We start from the raw sequence: 20235 nt of genomic DNA on the forward strand, positions 1-20235 counted from the left end.
GGCATTCTGGAGGGGGCGTATATACGCTCTAGATACGACGACTTTGGTGTCGCTGTCATCGAAATTACACGCAACCTTGCGTTTCCTGCAGCCTTCGCAGGGCTGTAGCCCCGAGCATTTTATCTTTTGCTTGCGGCAGCGAGAGCATCTATATTATGACAGATATCGTGTTAGGTGAAAAAGCCGTTCTGTATAGCAATTATGGGGGGAATAAGACAGGCCGGGAGGGAGGGAGGGACTCACGCGTTGGATGATCGTTTGGCAGCCCTTTTCGCAGCAGTGGCTGTCTCCATGACAACACGGCCAACATCAACAACAACAACAATTCACTCGAGAGCTGGCCTATCGTGAGTCTTCTCGGATCCGCGAGGTCGAATTGGCTTTGGAATCAGTCTGCTGGATGGACAACGGACGGGATTGCCGGCCATATCTGTCGACGAGGTGCTATGCTCTCCGCATTGGTTTTAGGTCGTCTACCAAGGCGGCTGTTATCTGTGGAGGGGGCTGGAGATAGGGGAGTAGGCTGCTGTGTACGTCCGTAGATAGGCGGTGTTATTCTTAGAAGCCCCTATCAGGCGTATCTAGCGTATCTCTCCAGCTCCAGGGGCGGCTTGTTATCAGCCGCTTGCTCCCAGCTCCCAGGCTCCCCCGCACATTTCCCCAGATTTTCAGTGTCATGATCTGTCCGATGACATCCCCACCCAGAGGAGGCCAAGGCCCTTCCTCCCTCCTGGCCTGGTCCTTGCTAAGGGCCATCAGCTCTCCCCTACCCATTTTTTGCAACATGACCATGATTTAGCGCAACGTCGTGAAACCTTGACAAGATCTGCCTGCCAACACCACAACAGCTGCATCCGAACATCGGCCAAGGGCAACCTTCATTCATACAGCTACCATCAGGACAAATGTCGGCATTGTTGTCAGATACTGCTGCTCGCTCAGGTGGATCAAACCACGTGAGCCTGCCTAATTGCATAATAAATAACACCCACATGATGCAATACGCCGAGCACACCGAGAATACTTACTCGTCGGCTCTTCCGATGGTCATCGGTCCCTGTCCCGGTCTCCGCTTGCACATAGCCTGTGAACCTCTGGATACCTACACCCATACAATTTTCTTCATGCGAATGAAGTGGCGGCTATTCCGTCACTGAGCATATGCCTTCCCGATGCCCAAGCGATGACGGGGTTGAGATATCTCCGTCAACCTGAAGCACCGCAAGTTCATGGCCGATCACGGATAGGATGGTTGGTAGTTTTTGACATGGCGAGGTGACGCCAGCAGCGGGCACGATGCCGGAGATACCTCAGCTTTCTAAGAGACACACCATGGAGGTGATGATTTTTGAGTATATAGACGGTCCAGTGTGCATGTAGACAGATTCAGTTGAAGGGGCTGAAGTCATTAGCAGCAGCTCTACTGCATCATATCAAATCCATTCGAGCTAAATTTCCACCCATTATCTTAGACAAGATGGCAGAGAATCAGGTCCGGATCCTGGGGCCAACCACTGCGGCTCACGACAAAATCTTGACGCCACAAGCAATTCGCTTTGTCTCTCTCCTGCACCGATGTTTTAATGCACGGCGCCTGGAGCTCCTCCGCGCTAGAGAGGCTCGCCAGGCCGAGTTCGACCGCGGCACGCTCCCTACCTTCCTCCCTGAGACTGTCAAAATTCGGGAAGATCAGACATGGAGGGCTGTTGGGCCTGCTCCGGGGCTGGTCGACCGTCGCGTCGAGATCACAGGGCCGACAGACCGAAAGATGGTCATTAACGCACTAAACTCCAGCGTACAGACATTTATGTGTGACTTCGAAGGTCAGTGTAGCCCACCTCTTAATAATGTAGACTAGCTATGGGGCCTATATTTTGTGGAGACTAATCATCAAAAAATAACAGACTCACTCTCGCCGACATGGGAGAATCTTATCAATGGCCAGGTGAACCTCTTCGACGCAGTGCGACGCGACATTCGCTTCAATCAGAACGGCAAAGAATATTCCCTCAACCTCCAAAATGGCCGTACACCCCCGACCATCATCGTCCGCCCGCGAGGCTGGCACTTGAACGAGGCTCACTTTCTAGTCGGCAACGAGCCCGTCTCGGGCGCTATATTCGACTTTGCACTCTACTTTTTCCACAATGCCACCGAGTCTGTGAGACAAGGCTTTGGGCCATACTTTTATCTCCCAAAACTGGAATCTCACCTTGAAGCGCGGCTGTGGAATGATATCTTCAACTTCTCGCAGGATTACATAGGAATGCGCCGCGGTACGATCCGGGGCACGGTGCTGATTGAAACAATCACCGCTGCGTTTGAAATGGATGAGATCATATATGAACTGCGCGAGCACAGCTCGGGGCTGAACTGTGGGAGGTGGGACTATCTTTTCTCGATGATTAAGTGCCTCAGGCAACACAGGAATTTCGTGCTGCCCGACCGCAGCGCTGTCACAATGACAGTACCCTTCATGGACGCATATGTCAAGCTACTGATCAACACCTGCCACAAGCGGGGTGTGCATGCTATGGGCGGTATGGCTGCTTTGATCCCGATAAAAGGGGACGATGCTGCAAACGCGGATGCCATGGCCAAGGTGAGCGCGGACAAGCTGCGTGAGGTAAAGGCTGGACATGATGGGTTTGTATCCTCCCCCTTCATCAAGAGCTGAAAATTAACTCAGATACTGACCCCAACGCAACAGCACTTGGGTGGCCCATCCGGCCCTGGCCCCGATTGCCGCCGACGCCTTCGACTCGTACATGCCAGGCCCAAACCAACTCTTCCAGTTACGCGAGGAGTGGGCTGGCCTTAGCTCCCATGACCTGCTCAACACGCACGTAGAAGCCGCCTCGGTGACCGAGGCTGGCATCCGAAAGAACATCTCCGTGAGCCTACAATACATGGAAGCCTGGCTTCGGGGCAATGGCTGCGTCGCGGTTGACCACTTGATGTGAGGGACATGCATTCCATTAACACGCGCAGACGATCTTGAAGTGCGCAGTTGCTGACAGGCATACACACACAAACAGGGAGGACGCCGCTACAGCAGAGGTTTCTCGCTCACAGGTCTGGCAGTGGGTCAAGCACGGCGTCACAACTTCAGACGGAAGAAGAGTTGATAAGGAGTATGTTCTGTCTGTTCTGAAGGCGGAGACCGTCGCATTACTCCAAGCGTCCAAGAACTCGAACAACAAATTCGAGCTCGCGTCCAAGTATCTCGCTCCTGAGATCACAGGGGAACAGTACTCGGATTTCCTGACAAAGTAAGCAGTACTAGACCGCTCAGGTGGCTGGCCATGATTGAAGCAATCACAGCCACTGATGAGAATCTCGGAGAAATTTCTCGGCTAACCTGTGGCCCTGCTCTTACAGCCTTTTATACCACGAGATAATATCTCCTGACGCCCTTACGCGGCCAAATGGTGCCAAGGGAGCAAGTAACTTGTAATTGGACGAGTGCCTCCGTTGGAGCTGACCGGAAAAGCTGTATATTTCTCGGCTTGGGTGTCGTGAAAACGGACTGGACATCTGAACTCCTTCCAAGTTGATCGATAGCTCTCTATTGTTACATCAGATGGATGTCTTGATTGCTCCGCATAAAATTGGGATCGAAATAAAATTTGAAGTCTGCTGCCCCAAAGGTAGTGCCAAGTTTATCATCATATTTGCAGCAAGAGAGAAAAGGGGTGGCCGTTCTTTCGCATAATCCTTGCGTCATTCCAACATTCATGGATAGGCTCTGAAAAGGCTTTAGGTATGACTGATTGGATTCCAGCCGTCGTACTCTCGCAACTGTAGAGAAAAACTCTCTCTCAACAATTATTATATAGGGTAAATGCACAAGCATTTTATAAAACGCTGCCTTTACCTTATTAGTCAAAGAACGTGCAGCTTACGAGAATCTTAAAACATTTACCTGTTACTCAAGTGTATAGAAAAAGGGATTAAAAAGACAGACAAAACCTACCTAAATAAATGTTATTCAAGAAGAGGTTATCCTATAACAAGTTATCCCATAGAGTTTTATCGCAGAGGAGGTTATCCCACAGGAGGCTATCCCACAGGAGGTTATCCCAACGGAGGTTATCCCACAGGAGGTCACGCTGTGATGGACCAGGGGCAATAGCTCGTGGTTCATGATGACGGCAAGATCACATCGGCTGCGAGATTTCGATGACTGCGGGACTGTGGTGATTGCGAGACCGCAGTGGCTATAGGGAATCACATTGGCTACAGCCAACAGCACCACTAGTATTCGGAGAAGAACAAAAACATCATGGAAGTGTGGAAGTTAATTGTACTGTTCAACATAAGTTGTGACCGTGAAATGCTCGCTTTGCCCTTCGTTCTTGTATGGCTGTTTTACGCGCGCCGCGTTCATCTCCAAGTTTTACAAGCCATGCAAAAGAAGGTCTCATCGAAGATCGAGTCCGGCTCATCGCGAAGCTGCCGCTTATTTCTTGCAAGATGAAAGTTTCGCCTCGTCTCTGCATCAGAATCAACCATGCTGAAAAGCTCGCGTCTTTTAGGCTTGAGAAAATGGTGTCTTCTTTCATAGCCATTCACTTCTCATTGTCAGTCCAGACTAGTTGGGCTTGTGGTCTGATTTCGGCTCTGAATCTCAGTAGCTTCAGGTACGAGCTTTATTCTAATCCCAGATGACGACCGCATGTACCGGATCCCCATTACCAGGAAGTGCGTATGCGCTTGAACAACATCGCTTGATTTCCTGGCCTCTGGTTTTTCGTGGTCTTGATCACGGTTGCCAACAAGTAGACCATGGAACTTGCATGTGGGTTCGTACCAAATTACCACCGCAAACTGCTTCAGTAGTCGAGACAAACAACCTTCAAATGTTAGTAGTGTTGATGAAAACATTAAACCTTATTCTTCGTCTGAAGATATGCACTCTGAGCTTCATGCCAAACTTATTCTCACTCCTATTCAGGTATATACAACTTCATTCGCTGACTGCAGCTTGTGATTGCTCTGACCCAAGCCGAGCGGCCGAAAGTACCTGACTGAAGGTGATTCCTTATCGAATAAAGTGGTCTACAACGCACTTTTCCTCTGGTTCAGCACACTATTTATGGCCTTGGCAGTATAGCCAATATTCCTCTTGTTCAGCCCCGCAACGTTGATCCGGCCAGTCTCGGGCAGGTGCACATGGTAAACATCTCGTAGTTCCACGCATTGTTGTTGGGTCAACGGCAGGTAGCTTGCACAAGGTTAGTTGACTTGGTACCCGAGCGATTAAACTTTTCGTGAAGCGGCGGGCAAGGGGGCACTGCCTACCAGAACAAGCCGCGTGTCGAGGTGATGACTGTCCAATCACTGGGAGTCTACGGATCATCAGAATGTCAGTTTCACATGTGTTCTGCGAGAGAATTTGTGTTGAACTCACCCGCTGCTCATTTACGACAGCATCGTAAAGTGCTCGCCTGTTGGATAGTAGCCTCTCCCTCATGACGTCCAGTTCATCGCGCCTGCAAAAAAACGTTCTCGTCATCAGCATGTATCAGTCAGTGACAGTCAACTTCTAAATCGGCAACACACCATATCTTAGCCAACTGTTCGTCCTCCAGAATTATCGTCACCAATCGCGAGCCGTACGCAGGTGAGGACGAAAACTCTGCTCGGATAAGCGAGCGTAACTGTTCACGAACATTATCGGCGGACTCCTTTGTCCTGCCGACGACGTGCAGCGCTCCGCAGCGCTCGCCGTACAGGCCAAAGTTCTTGGCGAAGGACTGTGCCACTACGACCTCGAGGCCAAGCGCTACAAACCGCCGGATGCCGTAGGCGTCGTTCTCCAGGCCCTCACCGAGCCCTTGGTACGCAATATCAAAGAATGGGAGCACCTCGTGCCGTCTAAAAGACTCGGCTAGCTGGTCCCATTGTGCCGCTGTCAGGTCTGCACCCGTCGGATTGTGGCAGCAGCTCTGCAGGATGAATATACTCTTCACGGGTGCCGTCTCGATAGCCTGAAGCATTCCTTCGAAGTCGATGCCGTTCTGAATATCATAGTACTTGTACTTGGCCACCTGCACACCAACGAGCCGGAATATTGTCTCGTAGTTGCCCCATGCTGGGGTCCCAATGTAGACGGCCTTATTCGCAAAGTCGCGAGAGCGGCTCAGAAACAGTGCTGCCAGGTGGTTGGCTCCTGTACCTGATATGGTTTGCACAGTCGCCACCTGCGGAGGCCAAGCGACTTCTGTCAGCGGCCGTCTTACTCTTTTCCTCCGACCTGGATAGTTTTTCATTACCTTGCCGTCCTTAATGAATGGACTATATGGACCGAATATCAATTCAGCAGCATGCTTCAAGAAGTTTGCCTGCCCAATCGTGCTTTCGTACTAATCACCGCGGCCTATTAATTCACGGTTGTCTATAACCCGTTTCAACAGAACGAGCTGGACGTACGTCATGACCTGGATTTCTCTCATTTAGGATTCTTTTGGCCTGTTTGGTTACATGTACCAGGTCAGTTACCATACACGGTGGATGGAAAAGGACGAAGCTCGGTCACGGCCTACCCTTTTGACGGCCTCCAACTCATGGTAACCGCCCTGCTCGTTTCGATATACCCCAACACCCAGGTCGACCTTGTTTGGCGACAAATCGCCGTCAGCTAGTTTTTTCAGGGTGAATATAGGATCTGGCGGACCCGGGAGCACATTCTCAAACATTTTCAATGATGTGTATGTTCAGGCTGATAGGACGTTCACTTCCCCAAGATATTGACAAGCTTGGCTACGTTTCTTGGAAAAGATTTTGAATGGTATACTCCATCCACACACACCTTCAAATTATAATACAAAGTTACTTACCAAACAAAAATAAGTCACGCACCTTGACAAATACCTGCATCGCTACTACGTACGGGCAAGGCGCGACAACTGGTCTCGGGAGTGCCTCCGATCCCCACTCGGGACCACACCCGAGTTATGGCTAGACGTGGACTGCATGCGGACAACGTGGCTGTGCTCGAATCACCAAGACCGGGACGTTAGTCACACTCTATTCCATATTGTGAAGAAAAGTAAAAGGCATAGATTCTATACACATATAACTCGGGTTGATAAGAGAATACGACGTTGTAGGAGAAATGTCATGAAGCATTCCCATCGCTCCAAGAGCACTTCTCCGCGAGCTCTTCGTGTCCGATCTTGCTAGTTAGAAGCTTCTTGGTCTTGTTCCAGACTTACACAGCTACTGAAGACAAGTTTCGAGTCTTTCTCCCTCACGCATTTTCCCGCCTTCCAGCCAAGCTCTTCAGACACAAAGGTAGCGCCTCTATAGACCCAGGAGTCGGGATGCGGCAGGGGAGTATCCGTGTCGGAATCTTTTTGCCTTGACACGGTCTGCTTTAGGTCGAGCTGTGTCGCCATTTAGATTTGCCTGCTTTCTAAATTGTCAAGACACCATTTGAACCGAGTTGCAGAGAAAGGTAGCGAGTGGCAGACAACGCTTGCCTAAGTATCAGCTCGAGCTAGGTATGGGCATTTCGACAATAGCACTGTTTGATGCACGCGACAAGAATTTGATGAGTGTGAGTGGCCTCATACGAACTCAAAACTCAGGGAGCTTAAGAGCTTTGATGAATCAATGTACTCTTTCCCAGTATTTCGATATGGGTGGTTCAATAAAAGCGGAAATTGGCATCATGTTCCGCTATCACAATGACGTCAAAAGCATCTACACAATTGAGAAAATCAAGGAACTCCACAAGATGATACAATTACCGGTGGCGCTGCACCACCGTCTGTCATAGTCCCTCAATTCCCTTCATCAAATCTTACTGCGGCCTCAAGATCTTCCCACGTCACTTAACCATTGCTGTCGATTTCCCACACGCCTTTCTTTCATAATGAGTGCCGTCACACAATTCTTTAAACGCGTCCTCTATGGCCTCATCCTAGGCGCCACCTCAGGTGCTCTAGCAGGCATCCTCTTAGGTATTGTCCTAGGCCTCATCATTGGTGTTATCCTGGGCGTGGTCCTGGCAATCCCTCTAGCACTCCTCGCCGCCATCGTCTTAGGTCTGATTGCAGGGGCCAGTGAGGGCGCTGTCGAGACTGTGGCCAATTTGCTTAAGCAGGCGAGGGATTCTGTGTTAAACCTTATTAATTTTGGACTGGGTCTCTTGGAGGGGCCCCAGAAGAGGGAATGATGGAGCCGTCCAGAGTGTCGCCCGTCAGAGCATCTCGAGAGCTCATCACCGTGCGGGTGATTATATGGTGCGGCTGAATGGAAAGCCATAGAAGATCGAAATATCATGGTGCCAAACGCAGGGAACAGTCACAGGCGAGCTATTCATGCGAGAGCCAAAATTCTTCCGTGGAACCGCGACAACATTCACCTCGACTTCTGTCAACACTCAGCTCTTGTCAATGAACAACATGAAAAGCAGCTGGGCTCCAAGTGTGAACAGTTCTGTGAAAACTGGGAATGCCTGCACCAAACTCGTGTGGGAAAGAAAGCTTGCAGGAAAGCTCGGATTCTAAACAAAATGCACACACTGAGTCACCAGATCCATTCTCGTTTAACAGTATAGAGGTTATGGGGCCAAGATGGTGTTTTCAATCGAAGTCTGTGTCTAGGTCAATGCACAGTACACGTTAGATAAAGTGCAATTCGATTCAGCTCATATTGTGCGCAGAGGGACGAACATCCGTTCCCCCGTGGTGTAGATCAGAACCAACCCAAATAGGAGACCTGCTTTACCATCAAGACGCACCGCGCTGTGACCAGCTCTCTCCTTGCTCTCTCCCCCGTCCCCTATCAGACTCCAACTCACGCTGCCCACGTAAGGATATTTTTGGACTGACTAGTGCCTTGCGAATCCACCCGCGTCGTCATCGCCGCAGGCGGCGTTGTGTCCGGATATATTTTCCAGCGATGGGCTTCCGACCATTAACCATAGCCTGTGGCAGCGGGACGCGGGCGTCATCGCGCTTCAGGGACTAGATCGATACCTGAGACTGTAGACATAGAAGGTATTCTCGACTCTTTAGAGACCAAGCAAGTTCAATATAAAATTTTTCTCGGGGGGGGGGGGGAGGCTGGATCAAGATATGGGTATTTCGGCTGAACCAGCCCCTGGATCCGGAGAAGATCCCTACGATCAGGAAGCACAAACTCTGTCCGAAACTATGGTTGAGTCAAGATAGATCGGGGGAAAAGTCTCATAGGCGTGCTAAAAGATTGTAACAGTGAGCTAGATTAGTGATGATGTTTGAGCTGCTTAGTACACACTGAAAGCAGCAAATGTGGTACTTGAGTAGGTATTCCTATGCAAATGTATGATGTTCGATCAACGCCCGACTCCTCGAAATGCAAATCCACCAAATCGCACTCAGTCCTCCATGGCTGACTTGGCCTTCTTCTTCGCATTACGAAGCTTGGATTTGCGCTCGGAAATCTGCTTGTCGAGCTTATCGTCATTGCTCTCAGGCACGGCTTCCTTCTTGGCCTTCTTGGTCTTGGGCTCGTCGTCTGAGGCCGCATCCAGTGACTTTCGTTTCTTTCCAACGTTAGCCTGCTCCTTTCTTGCCTCGATCGCCTTTGCCTTTTCGGATCCATTCGCGACGACATCGGTCTCTGCGTCCACCCAAAGCTCCTCGTCCTGCCAGATCGGCAGTGCCACAGTTTCAGGGCCCTTGACAAACATGCTCTTTATGCCATTCTTCTTCTTCGGCACGAACTTGTTCGCCATTTCATTGGCTACTTTGACAATGTTTTCGGACAGTGCCTTCGGTTGCATGCCCGCGTAGCCGACTTTGACAGCAGTGTTGGTCGACGCAGACAGGTTCACAAGGGCAGCGCCAATCGCCTTCTGAATCTCAGCAGCGATCTCCGTTACTGGGCGGCAGTTGATCTCGTTGGGGTCTCTCTTTACTCGCTTGCCCTGTTCCTTGGGCTTTTTACTCTGGAAAACCACTGGTATCGGCCGCTTGGTTGTGGACTTGTAGAAGACACTGATGGCTTTTGGTAGCCGGTTGATGATGCGGTCATCGGCGAGGAAGATGTCGTGCTCGGCGAGGAGCTTGCGCTGTGCCTCATACTGCTTCACCTTGGCAGTCAAGTGTTTGTAGTCGATGACCCTGGTCACGCGCTTTCGGAGTTCCTCGGGGAACTCTTCTGACGCAACCACATTCTTGTAGTGCCTCTGAGGATCTGCCACTATCAGGCAAATGCTAGACTCGGTGTCGGTATGCAGAGGGTGGGGGAGGTAGATCTTGTTGGGCTTCAGGGCCTTGGAATCGTGGATGTGTCGCTTGGTGGTGACAGTCAGCCAGACTGGCGTCTCTGCCACAGACAGGCTCTGGCCGTCATCCGCAGAATCGAGGAGATTCTTCTTGTTTGAGTTGGATGCTGTCTCCTCGGCAGTTTTCTTAATGTGCGCCAGGAGCGCTTTCGACGCTTTCAATGCCTGCGACAGGAATGGTCAGTACGTTGGGAAAGACGCGCTGGCGTGTATCTGTTGGATAGTACCTGGTCAGGATCAATCGCAAAGTCGCCTTTCTTGGCAACAGCGGTAGTGGAGGCGGCCATGATGTATCTGGAGCCCTTGGAATATGGAGTGAAGAGGAACAAACTTGGTGGATATGTCGGTCGCTGGCGGAAGAAACCTAGCAGGGAGCAACATTTTTTTCGACGGATCTTATCGATAAGAGATTGATAAGCCATCGGCTGGCCGGCTGGCCGCAGCTGGCCCGGCTTCCTGCCCCTACCAAGACTCCATCCGCGTCGACCAGTTCACTTGTGCTCAGACTTGATGCAGCGTGTTCATTAACTAAAAAAATAGAAAATCTAGATTGATGTATAACTCTATCTAGTGTAATCTTCAGGTCTAACTCTAATGTATCGTTGCTCGCAATGAGAGTAAGGTGATCAAAACCAATACTGCAGCCCACTGGCCATGATTCATACCCGACCGCCCGCAGTGTCCTTGACGCTCACCTTTCCAGAGACGACGTCCTTCACAACTGACAGGATATCAGAGAAGTTCGTAAAGGTGGTGAAAGGAACATGCTCCTTCTCGCAGTACACGACGAGATCTGCAGCCAAGTCAGCTTCGTTTCCAGCGATTTCGTTAGCGGCAAGATAGGCTCACCTCGCCCGGCCTTTGCGAACATCAAATCTGTCTCTTTCGCGGCGGACAGATCTGATACACCATCACCGGCGTAGAAGAGATACGGCCGCTCACTCTGCGGCAAGCTGGAATACTTCCGGATCTCCAGGGACTTGTCGTGGCCGAAGCCGGAATCATCGTGGAAAACAATCTCCCAGCCCCTCTCCTCGTTAATGTCCTTGCCCGGCCGGGCCTTCACGTCATTGCTCACAATCTGCAGCTCACTGGCGGCCTCCTCGCCCAGGAGATGTCCAAGCAGCCCTCTGATAACGGGCGTCATTCCACCGCTTAGGACAACAATAGGGATGTTGTTCGCCCTGGCGTACGCATGGAACTTCTTGAAGCCCGGGTCCAACTGGATGTTCTTCAGCAGCAGGTCAATGCACTCGTTGTACGGTGCGCTAATGCTATCCATCATCTCCTGGAAGCTGTCCCTAAAGTCGCGGCGGCCTTGAAGCACATCCTCATTGCCCTTCTTGCGCAGGGCGGTGCCAAATCCGATGTTGTCGGTCATAAAGTCATTGCTATCTTGCAGAGTGATTGTGCCATCGAAATCCGTGAAAAAGATGTACTTGGGGCTGTTCTTCAGCGCCGGCAGATCGGACAGCGGTGCAGATCCCATTTTGTCGGTGGATCCTTTGAGGTCAAACGGGGGGCCAGAGCAATGTGTGAAGTCTATAGAACGACCTTGGAAGCGATGAGACTGCAAAGCTGAGAAGGAACAAGGGCCACCAGACAGTTGCTATGAGTTGGAGGATGAGGTTGTCAGAGTCAGATTGATATTCCCCACCGAAGATGAGACCCGCAACAAACACGTTCCGGCGGCGAGCTCCGCCGTTGGAGGGGCCAGGGACCCTGAGAGGACGTCACTTTCAGGGCCGGGGTCGGGCCTCGCAAAATTTCTCGCCGCTAATCTACGGGCATTGACGACCTCGGATCTCTTTCAACCGGCCTTCGGAGGACACGGACGCGGTCTTGACCCGACCAGAACCACACTGCATGCTCCGCCCAAACCCTCACCATGACTGCTGACCGGTTCATCATCCAAGGCCCGGGTGCAAGCAGGTGATGTTCCAATGGAAACAAAAATATTTTCGCACGTTGTCGCTACCCTGGCCTGTGAAATTGCCCAAAAGCTGGAGCGTAAGAGTCCCCATCCCGAACCACCTCTCCTTTTCGGCCACCGTCTCCCTTAATCTATCACATACACTATTAGAATAACACCACCATACTCTCAAAAATAACAACACGTTATTGCCGAGCCCCCTGTGGCTTACATCCCTATACAGATTTATCCTATAAAAAGCATCCTGTAGCTAATTACCCCAAAGGATATTAAACTCTAGAAGGTTATTCCATAGGAGGTTATCATAGGAGGTTATCCCACACTTCCCCTGTTTCCTTTGAATTATTCTAGAGATACTGTGGCCGCGAAGCGGACACCCGACTTTAAGCTCGCCATTGTGAATCGCACAAGTGAACATGAGTTCCAAAATCATCCTTGCCGACAATTTGTCCATATGTCTTCCACAAATCACGAGAAAGTCTGAAGATTCCCGCATCGGACCGCTGGGTCCTCATCGGTTCCCGCGTTGCAACAGATCACGCCGTTGGTCTGGTTGACCCCGATGAAAGTGGCTGTTGAAATTTTAAATCAGCCACCGTGTCCTGGGGCGAGTATATTCATCGGCACAAAGTCTGAATGGATCAAATTACTCAGATCAACACCAGCCCAAGACCAGACACCGGAGGCAGAGCAGTAGCAAGTGTAGTTGTATACGCCGCCGGAGCCTGTGGTGCAGTTTGAGCACCTCGAGGTTGAGACGTAGCCACCACTGCAATGGGCAACATCAGCGTGTTTTTGTTCTTTGGTGTCGCAGTTCGTCAAGATTCTCACCGTCGGTGACCGACCAGGTCGGGGGACTCATAGGAGAGACAGAGGTCAAGATTCAACCAGGACGTGTGGGGAATATTGTTTTCACTGATGCAGTTCATCCCGATGACCGTCGTGTAATCCCCATTAAATCCTATCCCCTGGCAATCATGGGCAAAGTTGGAAAATGCCTGAGAAGCGGATAGGGTAGCTCCCACCAGGCCTAGCGCAAGGGCAAATGCAAGACGTGCCATGATGGGGTGTGTTAAAAAAAATGTATGTAAGTGCAGTCTTGGTTGTGTTGATGGTCACGATGTTGTTCTCGGCTTCGACTGCTGAAGGGCGAGGACGAGAATTGGTCTTCTTTTAAGATACCCCTGGGCCTTCAAATAGGAACTGAGAGCCCGCGGCCTTGTGATTCACAAACATGATTTTACGCCGAAATTGGACTGGCCACCCGAGAAACGCGTGTCACGATTCGACGGGTGTCACAAAACAAGCGAGGTTGAAAGAGGTCTTGCACGGAGTCGTTAATGTTGGGAACACACCTGCATCAGCATTTAGGACGAACGAATCATAAGTTGGGACACACCAGACGACTGACGAGAACCTGTTGACGCTAATTCGTGATCTAGAGTGATGATATTAGAGACCTAAGTGCCCTCCAAAACCCAAGCAGGAAAATGCTCATTTGTTTGTCATATTCTCAGGGATGTCCGGTCCATGCACCTTCGCGTTTTCCCCACTAGTCGCAGCCCTTGCAAAAGGCTTGGCCCTGGCACGCTGCCTCGCAGATAAGGAAAGGGATAATGAAGAAGATGATGCCAGAGACACAAGCTGCCTCGCAAACCTGGCATCTCTTGCAGCATTCAGGATACCTGTGGTGGAATGTGAGTTGCATGCTTGAGCCGCTGGAGGAAAGTTACTCACGGCGCGCAGACGTCAGCGATGGCCATGCTGGTGATGTTCTTGCTCTTGTCATCGATGAAACCGAGGTTGACCAGGCTGTTGATGTCAAGGCCAGATTCCTCGAACTTCTCCTTCTCGAGGGTCGCATTGAAGCTCTGGTCAAACATGGGCTCAAGGCCGTCGAGGCCGGCGGGGCTAGGAGTCCATAGGCCGTGGGCTTGAAGGGTGTCAAGCGCGTTGGGGGCAAAGGTGATACTGAGGTGCTGAAGGGCAACAGAAGCGGCTTGTATGCTCATCAGTAAACCATTCTTTGTCTCAAAGGTGGCAGAAGAGAAGGAAATGCCTGCGGAGGATGGCGGAAACTTTGCTGCGAGGCTACTCACACTGGGGGTCGATGTCCAGACCAACAGCGACTGTGGCCACCAAGAAGACGAGGATTGACACCATGTTGCTCGGATTCATGGCTGCTTTGTTCATTGCGATGGAGATTGAATGGGGTCCGTTTGTGTGAGGAACGAATTCGATCTGTCAGTACTTCGCAGTTGAGGAAGAAGATGTCACAGGACCTAGAGATGCAAATTTACAATTTGCGTAGTACCGATAGCTGGCAAGGTCGAGTGGTTCTTTCCGTCCCTTCCCAATCGATAAGTTTGTGACATTGCTGAGCTCCACATGTTCAAACATCAGATTAGGTAGGCTTCCAACTTGCCCGTCTGATGCATACAAAATATGTGATTCTCTTCATTTTGGAGTGAAAGAAACAATTACAAAAGATTTTGGGGAGGCCAGCTTCGTCCAAAGACAAGCTTCCTTTCTGGGGACACTGCATTGTTGGAGACGGGCTCAGCAAACGCAAATTATTGAAAGAAAGACGCTCCCGACAGGTGACTTTTCGAATCATTCACCTATACCGCTTGGATTTGACCACTATCTAAAAGTCATAAGCTAGGAACAAGATACAAAGTGCAAAGTGGACGGACACCTGTATCGAGTTTTTATTCATCAACGGGAAGTCTCCTAGCAAAGGCTTCCTCCAACTACCAAGGATAAGAGCTTGAGCGTCCCCCATGTGTGTGGCCCCGGGAAATCCTGAGCCCACTCAGGTCGAAACTACCGAACGACCCATACAGATGGATTACGAGACAACCCAAGACCATCGGCAAGAAATCACTACTTGTCTCAGCACCGAGGGTCAAATGACACCTCACACCGTCGCAACCGCTCCATTGGACGACCGGACCGTCGATACAGGTTCCCTCTTCCATTCCTACAGCTGTTCCAAGCTTTCCTTCCTCATAAAATTGGCCTTTTTGCAGAGTATCAAAGATCTGGGATACTCTTTGCCCAGGGAAGACCTGAAGCGGGAAGAGGAGTCCATGGAAGCTGCTCGCATCCAGGCTTTGGAGACGTGGGAGCAGATCCACGACCAGGGGTTCTCTCATGATCTCGATGGCTCAGCGTACTTGAGATCGTATCAATTGCGCTAGGAAAAGTGGTTTAATGGAACAAAGAGGTAATCACAGTTCAAATTTAAATCCAAAGGCATTGTACTGACATGGCGTCTAGACGAGACAAGGCAATTCCCACGATCAGGCCCTTCCAGGACTCGTGCAGAGGATTGTTCCTATCTGAAACCGTTTGCAGCCACAGCTTATAGAAGTTAGTCTTCTCAGAAGAAACCTCGGAGTGTTGTAAAGGCAGATGTTGGGACAGAAGAACAAACATTTGACCAACATTGGGACAGCGTTGCTTGGGCTGAAGGAAGCACACAGTGCAAATGAACACTACGAATATACAAGACCAATGAGCAGCGTTTTTCTGACGGAGCATTCTCGACCAACTGATACGATAGAATCTTGAGAGACGAAATCAGTGCATGATTACAATACAATTTGATTTGTTGCCCTGATGCTGATAGGATCATAGAATCTCGACGAGCTTGAGCTCGGGTGTCCGCTTCGCAGCCACAGTATCTCTGGAATAAATGTGTACAAGAAATACAAGGAGGTATTTAAAAAGCAGCTATAGAAGTAATCTCTTATAAAACAAACTCTCTTGGAATAACCTCCCTTGGGATAACCTTCTATGGGATAACCTCCTATGGGATGACCTTCCACTTCTTCTGGGAAAAGCCTTTACTGTGCTTAATAAATAGCAACCACATCTCCATATCAAGAGGAGATTTCGGAAGCAAAAGATGTCCATCACTTCCTCGTTCAGATATCGGTGCAATTAAACCATGAGACAGGGAATTTCTGGAATTCAACATTAAATCCGATAAGTCCACCTACATGGTAAGACTTTTCTGGTCTTAGTGTTCGAAAATTAGTAGAAGAAGACGGGAAGTCGAAACGCCTCATCATCATCATTTGTTCTTCAAGAAGACTCGTTCCAAATCCATTTTACATTTTTCGGTTGCTGACCGTCCAATTCTGAATTCACTTTAGTATTTAGTCCGATACTCTCTTGCTAAAAGCTATCAAGCAAACTTTACAAGTTTATACCTTAGAACGTGAGTAAAGATCGTTCCCTACAAGATCCCCCACCAGTTCTTCGAACTTGGAATGTGCATGTGGATAGCTTCTTCCACGTACAATTTTCTTAGTATTAGCATCTAGATTTTATGGAAATACCCAATTTCTATCATAGCAGCCGGATTCAAGTCTCAATATTCTAAAGAGATATTTCAGTCCGAATTAAGCAAGCCCTTGAAAGACCAAGCATCCACAGTGAACGTGTTTTTAGACATAGAACTTAGAAACATGTTACTTTGATAGGCCATCTGGCGGTGTCGAAAGTTGAAATTCTCGAGGCGAACCTGACCACTGGCGTGGTGGTCGGCCAAGGAAATCAAAAGACCAAGAGCATTTCAACTGCTTGTGGATCGGAAGGCAGGCTCGTAACACAGCTATGGACCTTGTTCACTGAGCTGACCTACGAAGCACTGCCAGTCGCACCAAGCTTCGGTCCTGATGGCGAAACATATTACCCTGAAGCAATCACCTGGTTCTGAATGTGCCCAATCAGAATGTATGCTGGTCAACAAGAGGAAGGCAAATGAAATTATCGATCAATAGGAAAGATCTTAAACCTTTCTTGCTCGTGCTATTCAAGCTCTTTTGTCCTCAAGATGAAGAAGCACATCGATCCGCCGGCGAGACTCGACCGATCATATCTAATTGCAACTTGTCTGTAGTATGCGGCATGAACTTACATGACGCAATCACGATTTCTATGAACCAAGAAGTAATTGGTGTTGACAATGAAACCAGATTGAGCCGTGTGTCAAAAGATGATGGGCACTTTTGCATCGGTTGTCGTACCGGACGACACAGGCTGGGCATCCAGTCTCAGTTCGAAAACAGTTTCATGATGCCTTCCACTCCAGGCGCAAGGATCCTTCAGTACATGTACTCGAAACGTACTATTGGTAGGAAGGCCATTTGAGAATGGTTGCATCTGTGCAGCTTGCTGCGACAGTCTGCGGCCTCTTAGTCTGCTTCTGGTAATCATCTGTTCCTTTGATGCTCATCTCTGCTCTATGTCCTCCTGCTGCGTCTCGACGACAGCACTATCACCAGTCCTCTTCTGATGAGGCAACCTTGTTGGAGATCATCTTTGGGCTACTGTGCCTTGGAACAGTAAAACTTGGCAGATCGACGCATTGGGGGTGGAAGATCATTAACGGTGAGATTCTGCAGTGGTAGATCATGAAATCATTGTCGCGTCTTCGTGCGTAATAAATAAAGTTCACCTCGCCTGAACAAAACCGGCCTTCTTTGTAAATGCTGCGAAGGGATCTCTTGCAACATTGACTAGGCTCCACTGTTTATCTTGGTGTCCTAGTATAGTTCCAGGGTCCTCAAACAATTCTCCTCGCGCCAAGTGAATTTTCGCACAGATCTGAGACCAGCGAGAACGCGCCCACGGCTGCGCTGCAACGCCAAGATACTCGGCAGTATAGATAGCGCAGCCTTCGTCCCATCTTGCTCTCCAACGAGACAAGATATGCTTGTTGCGTGGGTCTGATGGAAGTAAGAGTGCCGTTCTTTTGATAGAATATTTGTGGAGCCCAAATTGCCTCCCCAAACGTGCTAGATGGCCCAAACTGTCCCGAATGTTTGGAGCGCCCCAGATCGACTATTGCCAAGGGAGTTGCAGAAGTTCAGTCAACTATGCAGCGGTGCACTTCTTTGTAGATACTTAGGAATGTTGATCCCTCCGATAGTCTTGCCGGTTGTAGCTTGATGTGGAAGCGACACTTTGACTGCACGATAGTACGCAGTCTTTCTTTCAATTCTTAATTATTGAGCTGCGCTCATTTTCCTACGACATTCATTCTTAATTTCCGCCGTTGACCGGCCTTCTCTGCGTCCAGTCTAATCACAATGCGATTCGGAACTACAGCGCTCCTGGCTGTCTTAGCCTTTAGCGATGCAGGACTCGGCTTCACGGTATGATGAGATCACCACACCAACTAGTTCAAACCTTGCAATGCTTACACATTTTGACACAGGGAGGCTTGACAGCCCGAGCTTCGGACCGCAGCAAGACCCTCAAAGAGCGTCAAATTACGATCGGGAATGGAGGAATCACTCTTGGAGGCCCAGGGGGTCTGACTGTCGGCGGAGGTGGCCAGCAGCCTGCTGCGCAACCCGGTGCGCAGCCAGGTGCACAGCCAGGTGCACAGCCAGGTGCGGAGGGACAGGCCCCGGCTGCTGCCCCGGCTGCTGCCCCTGGCGCTGAGGGACAGGCTGCCGCCGCACCGGCTGAAGGGCAGAGGCAAGGTGCTGGACAGAACGGAGGAGGCAACGCTCTTGTTCTCCCCGGCGGCCTTACTCTCGGTGGAGGTGGTGGAAACGCCAATCCTGCTGCGCAACCAGGCCAGGGACAGGGCCAAGGTCAAGGCACTTCGCTCGGAGATTTCATCGCAGCTGCTCAAGGAGCGGCCAGAAATCAAACTGGCGCCGGTAAGGGACAAGGCCAGGCCCAAGAAGGAGCCGCTGGAAAAGCAGGCGAGGCTGCCAAAGCAGGGGAAGCTGCCCAAGCCGGAGGTGCTGCCCAAGGAGAGGCCGCCAAGGCAGGTGAAGCCGCCAAAGCAGGACAGGCCGCAGCACCAGCTGCCGGTTGTGCGGCAGCCGCTCCAGCAGCTCAGCCAGCTGGTGAGGCAGCAGCCAAACCAGCCGGTGAGGGAGCCGCCAAACAGGGTGAGGGAGCCGCCAAACAGGGTGAGGGAGCCGCCCAGCAAGCCGGAGAGGCCGCCGCAAAGCCAGCCGGTGAAGCCGCTGCTCAGCCAGCAGGTGAAGCCGCCGCAAAGCCAGCCGAGGGAGCCCAAGGCGAGGCGAAAGCAGGCGAACCGAAAGCCACCAAGGAGAGCGAGCAGTTCAGCGAGAACGCCGGTATCACAATCGGGGCCGATGGCCAGGCTCAGAACCTCGGAGGAAACCTGGGTATCACCAAGGGATCCGATGGTAGCACATCTGTCGGCGGCGAGAACGGAATCAACGTGACACCCGCCGCACCGGCACAAGCACAGCCGGCTGCCCCGGCTGCCCCGGCGGCGGCCCCCGCGGAGAATCCCGCTGCCGCACCCGTAAGTTCTGATCCAAGACATGGCTCATCCTGAGGTCTAGATGCTAATCAGAGACATCCCCTTCCAGGCCGCTGCTGCTCCTCCAGCCGAAGCTCCGGCTCAAGCCCCAGCCGCCCCAGCCGCCCCAGCCGAAGGTTGAGCTGCTCGTCCCTTGATGGATTGCAGACAGATAAGGCCTGCCTTAGCGTGAATGCTCGATAGGATCACTTGACGACTACCATGATGTAATGAGACTTTCCATAGCCAACGCACGCCTGAAGTGTACGCTCAGCTCATTCCCTTCGCTTAAAAGATCTGGCAGCGAGACGTCTTGCAGAGAATACACAAGGTTTCAAGACAGTCAAAATGCCTATTGTGATGTGTAAAGAAAATGGCCTTCAGCTTTGGTAATGTTGAGACCAAGGCGTAAGTAGACGGTTTAGGAGTTGCGTTAGCTATGGTTGTACAGCTCGGAATGCTGTCAAACATAGGTGCCACAATTTGTGTGAGTAGGCTGTATTCCTGCGCGGTAGCCATAGTTGTGGAGATCTACAAGTGTCATTTGCGTGTAGAAATTATGATTGTAAACTTTTATAAGTTCTAAGAAGAGTGGAGAGGTACATACGAAGTGAATACATCAATTTATGTGTTTCCTAACAAGGTCACACTCCAGGACTAGATGCTCACACTTGCACAATAGTTGGGATACTCTCGAAAAGCAATTTGGGATGA

General features: G+C 50.6%; 7 protein-coding genes across 7 annotated transcripts; 4 read left to right on the forward strand and 3 right to left on the reverse strand.

The window, feature by feature from the left end:
* Positions 1-1477: 1477 nt before the first annotated feature.
* On the forward strand, positions 1478-3276 carry J7T55_013181 (malate synthase; the record flags this gene model as incomplete). The annotated part of the gene is made up of 4 exons (XM_053141845.1): positions 1478-1823; positions 1905-2646; positions 2711-2959; positions 3039-3276. The coding sequence occupies 4 exons, from the start codon at positions 1478-1480 to the stop codon at positions 3274-3276; spliced, it is 1575 nt and encodes a 524-aa protein (XP_052995526.1).
* Positions 3277-5061: 1785 nt separating this feature from the next.
* Positions 5062-6701, reverse strand: J7T55_013182 (uncharacterized protein; the record flags this gene model as incomplete). Its single annotated transcript, XM_053141846.1, has 6 exons — positions 5062-5227; positions 5305-5351; positions 5414-5495; positions 5566-6206; positions 6436-6474; positions 6549-6701. The coding sequence occupies 6 exons, from the start codon at positions 6699-6701 to the stop codon at positions 5062-5064; spliced, it is 1128 nt and encodes a 375-aa protein (XP_052995527.1).
* A 1181-nt stretch (positions 6702-7882) lies between these two features.
* Positions 7883-8185, forward strand: J7T55_013183 (uncharacterized protein; the record flags this gene model as incomplete). The annotated part of the gene is made up of 1 exon (XM_053141847.1): positions 7883-8185. The coding sequence occupies one exon, from the start codon at positions 7883-7885 to the stop codon at positions 8183-8185; it is 303 nt and encodes a 100-aa protein (XP_052995528.1).
* Positions 8186-9370: 1185 nt separating this feature from the next.
* Positions 9371-11771, reverse strand: J7T55_013184 (Pdp3-interacting factor 1; the record flags this gene model as incomplete). Its single annotated transcript, XM_053141848.1, has 4 exons — positions 9371-10447; positions 10510-10632; positions 10948-11075; positions 11132-11771. The coding sequence occupies 4 exons, from the start codon at positions 11769-11771 to the stop codon at positions 9371-9373; spliced, it is 1968 nt and encodes a 655-aa protein (XP_052995529.1).
* Positions 11772-12683: 912 nt separating this feature from the next.
* J7T55_013185 (uncharacterized protein) lies at positions 12684-14408 on the reverse strand (the record flags this gene model as incomplete). Its single annotated transcript, XM_053141849.1, has 6 exons — positions 12684-12787; positions 12878-12984; positions 13047-13245; positions 13571-13641; positions 13953-14214; positions 14315-14408. 6 exons carry the CDS (start codon positions 14406-14408, stop codon positions 12684-12686), a joined length of 837 nt encoding a protein of 278 aa, XP_052995530.1.
* A 653-nt stretch (positions 14409-15061) lies between these two features.
* J7T55_013186 (uncharacterized protein) lies at positions 15062-15418 on the forward strand (the record flags this gene model as incomplete). The annotated part of the gene is made up of 1 exon (XM_053141850.1): positions 15062-15418. One exon carries the CDS (start codon positions 15062-15064, stop codon positions 15416-15418), a length of 357 nt encoding a protein of 118 aa, XP_052995531.1.
* A 2901-nt stretch (positions 15419-18319) lies between these two features.
* Positions 18320-19663, forward strand: J7T55_013187 (short chain dehydrogenase reductase family; the record flags this gene model as incomplete). Its single annotated transcript, XM_053141851.1, has 3 exons — positions 18320-18385; positions 18448-19524; positions 19592-19663. 3 exons carry the CDS (start codon positions 18320-18322, stop codon positions 19661-19663), a joined length of 1215 nt encoding a protein of 404 aa, XP_052995532.1.
* Positions 19664-20235: the final 572 nt, after the last annotated feature.

This window comes from Diaporthe amygdali, assembly GCF_026229845.1.
Source record: "Diaporthe amygdali strain CAA958 chromosome Unknown NODE_9_length_1275696_cov_64_842800, whole genome shotgun sequence".
Classification (NCBI taxonomy): domain Eukaryota; kingdom Fungi; phylum Ascomycota; class Sordariomycetes; order Diaporthales; family Diaporthaceae; genus Diaporthe; species Diaporthe amygdali.